General features: G+C 39.0%; 1 protein-coding gene across 1 annotated transcript in view; it reads left to right on the forward strand.

The window, feature by feature from the left end:
* Positions 1-12,161, forward strand: part of RNF217 (ring finger protein 217) — a 1,666,157-nt gene that overhangs the window by 1,038,228 nt on the left and 615,768 nt on the right. Inside the window, exon 3 of the mRNA XM_044073883.1 lies at positions 3,842-4,006. Within this exon, the coding sequence (XP_043929818.1) occupies positions 3,842-4,006 (165 nt within the window). The remainder of the gene's footprint in view (positions 1-3,841; positions 4,007-12,161) is intronic.

Consider the following 12,161-nt stretch of genomic DNA (forward strand, 5'->3'; position numbering starts at 1 on the left):
TAATTGCTGTCCCCCTCCCAAATGTAAAAAACGACTTGCATGTTTTCAGTAAACATTTACTTTTAGCCCTAAGAAAAAAGTGTACGGGCGGGCTACCTTTATATAATTAAACTAGACTATGTATTGTTATACTAAATGCATTAAAGTACTATGGCAGCTGGGGAGGCAATTACTTGAATAACTTATTCACTTCCCACAGTTTAAAACTGTTTTGATATTTCACTGAACTGCTTGCCAATATACCTTTAAATATTAATTACTTTGTACTTCATATCCTTTACTCAGCAGACAGTGTTTATATCTCTCCTGATGAATTCCTTACACCTGCAGACTTCTGGTCTCCAAGAAAAGCAGTAATTGACTTTGTAAATGCATGAAATAATCTTTCTAAATTTCACTTTGAACACAGTCTAGCCCTCTCAAGATTAATTGCATACTTCTGTTAAGTTCTTGTCTCTCACTGAAAGCCTTTGTTAATGGAAAAAATAGACTTTACAAATAGAAGGAAGAATGAGTATTTTCGTCTTATTTGTTTTTTGTTATTTTCCAAACCTATGTGCTTAAAAAAACTTGTATGCATCTTAAACCAAAGACACTAATCTAGATATCCATGTATATAAAATGGGAAATGATTGTCTTATTTCTACATATACTGTGATAACTACCCTTTTACATCCCCACTACAGCAGCTGAAGAGCACGTTATATTACCTTTAACTTGCATACATTTAAAGTAGTTCTGACTGCACACTATACACAATTACTTTACAAAATAACATGCAGTTTATATCATGAAAATTTTATATAGACATTAGTAAGAATGAAAACTGTTTTATTTACAGTTACTTCAGTCCATTCATTGCACTTTTAGGCATTAATGATGTAAAATGGGGTATACGCTTTACAGTCCACTCACCAGTTTAGCACAGTCAGCAAAACTGTAGTCTTTCTTGAGCCACGTCTTGCAAAGCCACATTTCACTTGTCTACTCCTATGTTTTATAGGTTTGAAACTGTATAGTCTCTCAGTCATTCCGTAATTTCACAGTATGGCTTCTGTTCTTCTTGATCCTCTTCATCTCCAATCATCAGTCTTTGATCCAAGTCCAAGGTACTCCTGGTTCTTTTAGTCTGCTCCTGTGTGCTTTTCTATCACTCATTTTCCTTTGGAATAATAAAAATGTTTTATTGATAAAGTCTGTTTATGGGCTTTGTTACTGACAGAATGAGAAACAGACTGCCCTTCTGCTTGCATGTTTAGTCTTTGTTGGCTATTTCTTCATTAACCAGTTCTACATCCAGAGATGTGCTTGAACCATCCCGGGAAAAATATTATGAAGAAAGCTGGATACGGCAGCATGAATCTCACACCTCCATGACATTCCCAGATTACTGGGATAAACTTGCTTCTCTTCTGCCTGGTGTACAGTATGTAATCATTTTCTATAAACAGTGCTGTCACCGATTTTTAATACTTTTGTCTCCACAGTTTTGTCAGGAGCAACTGTTTTTGCTGGTATGACTCACCTTTGCTAATATAGGGTTTGTCTGCTTTCTTTTGGCAAGATTTAGAACATATATACAATGTGCCTTCTCAGTTAACAAATCCTGAAGTGGAACATAAGTCTAGTTGCTTATTTGTACTTTCATAAAATTACTACACTCGGTTCCTTCCAGTTTCTCTGGTACAGCAGAAAATCTCAGTTTTTCTTTGCATTTTCTGTCCTCTTACTCTATTTTTTAAACAGCTCTTCTTGCGAATCCTCATGCTCAGCCAGACTTTTTCATTTCAGCCTCTGATTTTTGCAGTTATATCAGTTTATCTGAATAGCTAGTTAAAGCTTTTTTTTTTTTCAAGCCATGTGCTATTTGGTTTTATAGATTCCTTTGTTTTTTTAATTATGTACATACATCTGTGTACACTTGATTTATTTTTCCTCTAAATTGCTCAGTGCCATCTGTTATACCAAAGCTGAAACTTGTAATTGGTTTTACTGAATAGCTGCAAGAGTCTTCATAGACAGAACTTTTGCTTCTCCTTTTTTTGGTTGATTTCCTCTTAATTTCTCCAAATGTCTTCTTTGCTGGCACCCAGGCATTGTAATTCCATATGTTTGTCAGTTGTTTCAGAGGTTAAGGTTACCAGCTGGAGGTTTTATATCAATATTGTTTAAAATTGTACTTGTTTTAAAATGTATTACTGGAGCTTTTCTCCTCGGGTCTCCACTGAAAATGGGCCACAAGCCCAGTTGGACAAACCCGGTTAACAAATGTCAATAAATAAATAAATTATGGTGCAGGGTTTGATTCCCTCAGCCCTCGCTTGCCTCTTGTGTGACCTTATGCAAGTCACTTATCCAGACATTGCTCCCAGGTCACCTCTGAAAAGGGCTTGTCTATTCAGTGGGCCTACCTGCTTAACAAATAGATATTTATTATGTATAATTACTAGCCAACAGCTGTTTTTTTTCCTCAAATGAATAGCTGTAACTGGCTTGTTGCAGTTTTCACAAATGTGAGAGCTGTAATCAACATAACGATCAGTGTGCAGACATCTTGGAAATCCTCTATCAGGTTCTGTTCTTGATGGGATAAGAGGACACAGAAGAGGGTCACTGAGACATGCTTCGCACAGTGTAAGACTTTTCAGTAATGTATATAGAATTTTTGTATTGACAAGTATTTTTACAGGAGAAAGGTATTGATTAGTGAATTTTGTTCCTAATTGTTGTGCCAGTTACCATTTGACAAGTATGCAAAAATAATACAACAGACCGATCTGCATGTGATGCCGAGACATGGAAGAAGCTGGTACATAGAACAACAGAGCTGCGCAACATACTCGCACTGTGTAAGGTTGTGCCACAATAGACTGTGTTGGAAACAGGTGTAATGAATGATTAAAAGATATGCCACAAGGGTCTTCTTCACTTTCTAGCTTTCTTAGTGGATTAACCTGTACGAGTTTCTTAGTGCAGCAGGCATGGCAGATGAGTTAAAAACAAAAATTACAGTTTGATGAGAATGAAGTAAGTAGTGGAAAGCAATGTCAATTCTATATTGTAGTAGCCTACTACAGGTATTTGACAAGTCATGGTATGGCAATTCATGGAAATGGCATGCAGTAACCTTTCAGCATAGCATTGACCTTAAATGCATACTCTTGTTTCAGTCTTTTGTTTGTGTCCGTGGTCCAGTGATTTTAGAAAGACAGATAGATAGATAGGTAAGGGAATATCGTACTATGAATTTCATTTGCAAGAGGTGGCCAATGTGCTCTAAAAATGAGTAGAGGATCAAGGATGTACTAGCTGCCTTACAAATGGAACTAACAAAAATGCTGATGGATTTTGTCTACCTTGTATATTTGAGTTGTTTTTGTTGCTTAGTTATCAGTCATCCAGTTGGCAGGAGCTGTAAAATGATGTGGGATCAGTCAGATTTTGCTTTTTCTGTATCGACAGTAGCAGAGAACCACTAAATGTGTTCAGTGTTATTCAGTTATGCTCAGTAATGAGTTGTGAGTCCAGAAAGGGAATAAATTAAAATCACCCCTGTTGTTATGTGTCCACTGCAGTTTTGGGTAAATAAATTATCTCAAGCTGCAGTAATATTTGTGTCACATATTCTGACATTTAATCAACTACCCCTTATTTGTGGCTTATAGTGAAATATGCAAAAGTATTTCACAAATGTAGAGTTGGCTGGCAGTGGGTCCTTTTTATTTTTCTCTTCTGTTACTGTATTTGTGCTGTATCTATCTAATGTCTGAAAGCTATAAGAGTACTATATATCAGAAATGTATTTCTTGGTATTAAGTCTGCTTTTCTTTTTCCCCCACAGATCCAGTGCCCAGAATGTCAGTTTATTTGGTGTTTCAGGTGTCACGCTCCTTGGCATGAAGGACTGAACTGTAAAGATTACAGAAAAGGAGATAAACTGTTGCGCCATTGGGCCAGTGAGATTGAACATGGGCAAAGGAATGCTCAGAAGTGTCCAAAGTGCAGGGTAACTAAAATGTTAAATGTATCTTTCCCAATTAGCACCAAATTATGTAGCCATTTCTGCCTTTTTTAAACATTCTTCTGACTTGACATCTGTCTGTTGAAATAAATTGTGCAAGGTTAAGAGGCAGCTTCAAGAAGAGGTAAAATAAACATATGTATTTCATCAACCAGGATTTTGCTATTGCTTTAAGATAATGTATTTGCACATGCATGCTCATGTGAATGCGTGTATTTATACACATACACACACACACGCACGCATCTGAAGTTTGTTAACCAAATCAGAGGACTGGTATAGACCCTTTTTCAGCCACCTCCTGGGGCAAAAAGAAACATATTATTATATCAGAAATGTATAGTTTATTTAAAACATAAATAAACACAAGCATATAGATGTGTGTAACATGTATTACATATGTCATAGAGAATTGTGATCAGGTCTCTGATCTTAACCATCTTGTTATGTGTTTGAGCAAAGCTTCAGAGAATATATCTTGGCATCTGTGTCTTAAACACATAGTAAAAGTCATGACCAGTGAGACCTGATCATAAGTTTTTGTAGTGCAAGTGTGGCAGAAGTGTTTAACAGCTTTAGAAGCTGTTTTACCTTCGCCTGATTGTCCTTCTTGACCGGCACTGTCCATTGTTAATTGTGCTAGGCCTAATCCTAAAAGCACTTAGGGATGCTTAACAAACATTTGTTAAACACCTTTCCGACATCAAAAAAGTGTTGAAAAGCTCATGTTTTCCCATTTTTGGAATGTGATTTTGGTGCTGCATGCACTATATGTATATTTTTTATATGTATGTGCATGCATACGTGCACACTGTTTTCTCAGTGTAGGTGTTTTAATGCTTTAATTCTACCTCTGTTTTATGGGCAGGTGGTTTAGGTATTGTGAATAAAAATATGATGCTCTGTGTGGTAGTGATTACTGATTAGATTCATATTCACATCCTGTTGCCGCATACACTGAAAAGCAGAGTTGTAGTCAGCACTGTAATTCTTAGAATATATTGAAGTATGAGATGCTTGCATTAGTGGTAGAATTAGACATGGATGCTGGGAAGGCAGAAAACATCTATATGATGGCATAAGGGAATAAAATGCCATGTGTTGTGGACAGGATTCACAGGAGGCATATACAAGGCAACTTGGAGATTTATCCTAAAGAGACTAGGCATGCTATTAATGAAAATAATATGCTGTACATCAGATACAGTATACCTCTAAGACTCCCTGCAAGCAGGCCTTGAGAGCAGTTGCATTTTCACTTTATTGGACTGAAATGTTCCTTTATGCTTTTTTACTATTTTCACTGATATGTAGAGTCATTCTGAAGATTCAGAAGGATTCTGCAGTGATCATAATGGTGACTCCTTTCTGTCCAAAGCGACAGTGGGTTCCCTTCATTTGGAAATGGCCAAATGGTCAGGAGTAATTATTGTAACCTTCCTCACAGACTGGAAATACTCACACAAGACATGGATTGTTTGATAGATCACAACTTGACCACTTCTGCCAACATCCTGAATTACAGAGTCTTTATACCTTTTAGTCAAATGTTTTCTGAGGATGTGCAGTGAGTATTCATGAAGGGAAAGAAACCTGCTACTAGGAAGTTATATATTACTAAATGGAAAATATTTTTAGTTACTGCCCAGACAAGAACCAGGACTCTTTTAAGGCTAGTATTTCAGTAATTCTGCTATATTTGTGTGTATTATTGTAGTTATCCTTCATCCTTTCATAGTCTTCTGTCAAAGTTCATTTGTCTGCCATTTTAACATGTCTGCACGTTGATCCTCCCTTTTAATGTATTTCCTTATTAAAATGTTTTTGAAAGGGGCGCTGCATACTCAGTCTCCTAGAAAAGAGGTTGCTCCTCAGTGGGACCGCAACTCTGTTTAGGAAAAATTAACTCTTGTTGAATCAACCCACTAGGCTGATTTGAGGTTCATAACATGGAAAACGTTTCACTGATTGTTCTGACTTCTGTAAGAGGAGTGCCTAAGTTGCAGACTCTCATGGTGGGACAACCTTATCTCATTGTCCACAAAGGTAGGGTTTCCTTGGGATGTAATCCTTCTCTTATGACTTAAGGGGCATCCAAGTTTACTTTCAACCAAAGCTTGCCATCGCTGTGTCTTCTTTCCACAGCCTAAAAGTGAGGGAGAAAAAATTTTTCATACAGCGGATGTCCACAGGCAACTCTGATATTATACTGACAGAACTAAAGTCTTCAGAAATTCTGGTCAGTTATTCATTTTTTATGAAGATATGAAAAAAGGACAACTTGTGTCATAGTGGACAATCTCCAGTTGCTTGCCACATGCTGTTTCATTTTGCTATACCCACCACAATGTCAATTCCAGGCAGGGTCAAGGCACACTTTAAGAGGGCCTTGGTTTCCTAAGGGGCATTTTGGAAAGGGTAAAAAAATTCTAGAAGTATCCTAGAAGCAGAAATTTGTCCTCTGTACTTATCTTTATAAAACAATACACACTGGATTCCTTTTCCAAGCATAGAACAAGTTTTGTTAGAAACATTTTACAGGAGATCCCAGACCCTCATCCATTCTACTCCCAGTTAGTAAAAGCTATGGCAGTCTAATTTATTTACTTAACATTGACCTGTGTCAGTACTCTGTTCTCCTTCTGTGAGTTGGCAAGGAAGATCTGAAGGGCTTAGCAGCCAAACCATTGATTTTATTCAGCTCTGTTTGAGCTGCCAATGGTTTGGGTGCATGGAAGGTGCACTTAAGCACTGGAAGCTGGCCTGCTGCTCTGTTTTATGCAGCATATAACCCATATAGCTAAGGGTACTGCTAAAGTGATCATTCAGACATCTGCTGTTTTGGCAAGTTTACCTACACAACTTTACTTACCTTGGAACAAGTTAACAATAGACCTGCACTGCGCGAGTTATGCAATTTAAGATTAATAATACTGCCTCTTAAGTATATTAGTATATTAAGCATAGGTTTCAGCTTTGAACTGTACAGTAGAGCTGAATTTGACAGTACTTTAAGTTACTTGTTCACTGGTAAACAATTTGCAGTACTTATTCAGTGAAATGCTCTCAGTTTTTTTTCTGATATTAGCAGCTTAAACTGCAGAAGTATGTTTAATCCACCCCTTCATCAAATGTTAGCCACTTTTGAGGCAGCATGTAAAGCAAATATTCAACAGAACAAAGAGATGCAAGTACTAAAATTCTGCTTCCAGTCCAGTATTTCTTTCCAGAAGTCTGTTGGTTTTGTGAAATTATGAATCTTCCTACAACATTCACAATGAATTGCTGTTTCAGTGATAGAAGGATTGTCAAAAAGATAGGATCTAATAGTTAGCCATGGGAGACCCCTTGCATCATTAAGGGTTAGGGATGAGATTGCAGTTTGTCCATGTTCTTATACTGGTACCTATTTTCTAATCAGCTAACAAACTAACTAATTGCACTGAGTGACAGAATATAGAGAAACAGTGTATTTACTAGTGTGTTATGCTCATGTGTATCAGAAACCTTTGATAGGTCCTTCAGTTTACAGTTAGATTTTTCATTCTTAGAACAGATGAAGAGTGTGCTGGCTCAGTTTTGGAACCTCAGCAAGTTGCTGTCTTGGAAAAATTTCCAGAGTTTAGTCTGAGCAGGATTTTAGTATGGACATCTGTAGAAAATGGAGAGATCAATCCCGATATTGCATCAGTGTAAGGGCAGTTAGCAGCAATTTTACTGTCTCTATCACGTTTTTAAACCTTTTTCCTCATGGTACCAAAGTATTTCTTTTTTCCAACTTTCCATTATTTTCATGCAGTATATGTATATGTTTTCCTTTTAAAACTTTTCATTCACTCCGCATTATATAAATTGCTCAAGCCCTGCCTTCCTTTAAACCTCACCCCTCCAGCTGAACATTATTCTTCATGAATTTTTCGCAACAAATGTCATTAATTTCTGTGAAATTCACACCTTTCCTTTTCTAAAGATCCCACTTTCAGTTCTTTTATCTCCGTTACTCGGATTGTATTAACATTTTGTATAACTTTGGTTTTCTTGTAACTGCTTTTTGACAGCCAGTAGCATTAAACGTGTGTCTGAAAAGTTCAGATTCTGGATCCCAGTTCAAAACAAACATTTCATTAGTTAATACCATTTGTTCCCCCAACATTTCTGCTAAAGTGCTCTATGACGTTTTTAAAATCTGCCAACCTGTTATACTCCCAAAAACATCTTCTCAGTTACCTCTGAATTCCTCATCACACTTCAGCGTTTGATGTGTACCTGAGGATGAATCCTCTGAAAACTCATCGAGGTATAAAAATAATGCAAAACATGTCTGTGCAGACCCAAAATCTTTTGGACTTTGTTACGTACGTGGAAACTATAGATTTATTCCCATTGTTCCTTTGTAAAGTGTCTGTTTTTTCTCTTTTTCTAGTCTTTTCTAACCTTAATTGATTAATTCTTACAGTTATTATGTAGTATTTTGTATGCTCTACTAACTATCCCTTTTGAAAAGCATCTTACTTACCTGACTTGGCTAAAAACTCTACCAGAGATGGTCTTTCATGTAGCATTTCCCTGTTCCTTTCTCATAAGTTGTACTGTTTTACCATTCCCAGATGAGGAGGGCAGTTTCTAACCTCTCTTCCAAACTCTGGTTTAGGCTTATTCCATTATTTTACTCACCCCCCAGTTACTTACTCTCAGTATTTTGTTTTCTCTGCTAATTTCCATTAGTAAATTCAAGCCGTTCTTTTACCTATTTTCTACATCCCAATATGTGCAGTCATCCTTATTGGTAAAACCTCATTTCTTTCATTCCTGTGCTTCCTTAGTTCTTAGAATACTATTTGGTACTTTATGAGCATAATATTCTGTATGGTTATTTCTGTTCTCTTTAAGGACTTGCTTCCAAAATCATAGTGTCTCTCAAACTAACCCCCCCACTCTTTTTATCATTGTCCTTTTCCACTTTGGTTTATAACTTTCTGCTTGAGTTATGTGTATGAGCCTTAACTGCATAGTTTAAATTACTCCTTCACTGTGGGGAAACATTTCTTGATCCTATTGAAGCTGTGGAAATTCTTCCAGAGTGATCTGGAAGTGATAACTTATAAACCATCATTTCTTCAGAGCTGTAGAATGTCAAGTACAGGGAGCCTTAACTTCATAAAGTCTACTCTTCAATTTTTCCCTTGGAACTAGACAAACTTTCAACTTAAGCACTCAAACCTTTCATTTCACAGCCCAGCACTTGCTCAAAACTCATAGCAAGCACTAATTAACCCTAGCACTAGACCTCCCCCCCCCATACTGTCTAGAAGGACAAGGCTCTCTATTCGTCCCTCCCAGACAATCAATAAAACAGCTCACTTTACCTGTTCAGGCATGTCCAAAGGGCAGTTTCAGGTGTACTGTCCAGTCCAACTGATGAATCTGGGCATTTTGAGGCAATGTTACAACTGCCTCATGTACACAGACAACCCTCTCCTCCTACCACCAAACACGAATATATGCGAGAGATGCAATTGTACAGCCAAACTGGAGGCAAAGCTCTCTCAACGCAAGACTGGAACTGACAGTCAAAAGGAGAAGGGAAATACTTGCAACACACCACCAGTCTCACATAGACCTATTAAACCAACACCAGCAAATAACACACATTAATACATGAAAACATACTCGGAGGCTCTAAATAAAAATCTGCAAAAGCAACAGAGACCTCCAGAGCAGACATCCAAGCAACCTACACACCCCATCACAAACCATGAAACACATACTTCACATAATCAGTGTGCCATGCAATCACAGCCCTTAAGGCAAAATAACATACCCAACACACTAGTAATAGGTGACTCTGTAGTCAGGCACACTGATGTTGCACTAACTAGGCTGGATAAGGAGAAGGTTACAGTTAGCTGCCTGTCAGGCGCCAGGATCCGCCACATAACACAAGCACTCAGTTCGGTGCAGAACAAGTACAAATACGACTCTATCATTGTCCATGTTGGTGTGAATGACCTGAGATGTACCTCTGTGGACTACATGAAAAGAGACATGGAAGAGCTCTCTGATCACGTAGCCCAGACCGGTATGACCCTGACCACCATCCTGCCCTCACCAAGAATGATGCCACAGTGTAAAGAAAAAATGATCAATTTCAACAATTGGCTAAGTTTCTGGTGTCATTCAAAGGAGATCCAGTATCTGTCCGCCTGGGATGACATGCTCGACAAGCCATGTTGCTTCACAAGAAATGGCTTGCACCTATCACCCTTAGGCTTTTGAATACTGGCCAAAGCTTTTGCCGCCCCCATAGTGCTTTTTTTAGGCAAGGCTCAAAAGACAAAACCCACCACCGTAAATACTGCAAGTAATTAAAAACTGAGGGTAATGCTACTCAACGCCAGACGTCTAAACCTCAAAATGCATGCACTCGAGGCACTCCTCAGTATGGAGAACATTGATATCTGTGCAGTAACAGAAACCTGGTTTAAGGCTCCAGAGAGCACCCCATCACTACCATGCTATAACTCATACCATACCTTTCGGCCACAGAACCCACACCGAAACACAAAAGGCGGGGGTGTATCCATATTCATCAAGGGTACCCACACCTCCAGGTTAGTGGTGCAGCACGATGCCTCAGAGATCATCCATGTGCAACTAACAATGGGCAAAACTGCAATTCAAATTGTAACTGGCTACAGATCACCCATCATGATCCAGCACCCCCGTTCCACATTTCTGGAGACACTGGAAAATATGAAGGTCCAACCAAACACCCTAATATTAGGTGATTTCAATTACCCAAACATTAACTGGGAGAACTACTCAAGTACTAACTCCCTTGCCCAAAGCTTCCTAGAATTTATAAACTCGAACGCCCTGGATCAACTGGTCACACCCCCACCAGAGGTGACAACATATTAGACCTGGTCATCATCAACATGTGCGACTGGTGTTCCTCACTGGAGGTCAACCCCTCGCTGGTTAGATCAGACCATAGACTAATCACTCTGGCTGTCCACATTCTGCCTCCACCCCCAATCAAAGAAACCACAGTGAAAAACTTTTCAAAAGCAAACTTCACGTTACTCAAGACCAAGGTGGAAAGGTTCACGGCCCCCATGCTAAAGGACAACGCTGTCCAAGCTGCTGAATCCCTTACAAAGGCACTCTGTGAGCACCTGCAAGAATGCATGGATTGTGCTATCCCAAGCAAAACCAAGAATCACTCCTCCAAGAAAAGGAAACCAGTCTGGTGGACCCCTGCCATAAACAAGCTATACAATAGAAGGAGGAAACTAGTACAGAATAGAGTAAAATCCCAAGAAGGAAAGAAATCCCTGATCAGTATCAGCAAGAAACTGTGATCCCTCATAAAATCATCCAAAGCTAGCTTCGAAAGAAAAATTGCCAAGGACTCCAAAGATAACCACAAAGCGTTCTTCAGCTATGTCTAGAACCTAAGTAGAAACACTCAGATCTGCTCTGAGTTAGTGCAGTATGGCACAAAATACACTGAACCAACTGATATTGCCAACATTCTGGCAGACAGGTTTAGTGCAAACTTCACCCCCTAAAGGGCCCATAACCATACCAGAAGAATGTAGAGCCCCGGCTGTCACTGACACGCAGGTTAAAACAGCCCTATCCAAAGCCAAAAATACAACTTCAATGGGACTGGACGGTGTTCCTGGTTGCGTCTTACACGAACTCCAAAATGAACTAACCCTGCACCTAAACACACTGTTCAAACTCAGCCTCTCTACAGGCTATGTACTCATAGAGTGGAGCACAGCAACAGTTATCCCGCTCCACAAAGATGGAGCCACAATGGACCCCGAGAGCTATCGCCCTATAAGCCTGACTAGCCTGGTCTGCAAGGCTGTGGAGCGCATCATCATGGAACTCATTAACAGAGACATTGGGAACCTCCAAACATTGGACCCTACCCAGTTTGGCTTTGTTAAGGGCAGATCATGCCTCCTAAACCTGGTGGACTTCTTTGAGACAGTTACCAAGGCTTTAGATGAGGGAAAGGAGGTCCACACAGCCTACCTTGACCTCGCAAAGGCTTTCAACACCATTCCCCATTCTGGTATTATGGGCAAGCTCACCAGCCTGAACATAAACCCCTACATCACGA

This window comes from Protopterus annectens, chromosome 1.part1 (assembly GCF_019279795.1).
Source record: "Protopterus annectens isolate FY-2018-M chromosome 1.part1, PAN1.0, whole genome shotgun sequence".
Taxonomy (NCBI): Eukaryota; Metazoa; Chordata; order Ceratodontiformes; family Protopteridae; genus Protopterus; species Protopterus annectens.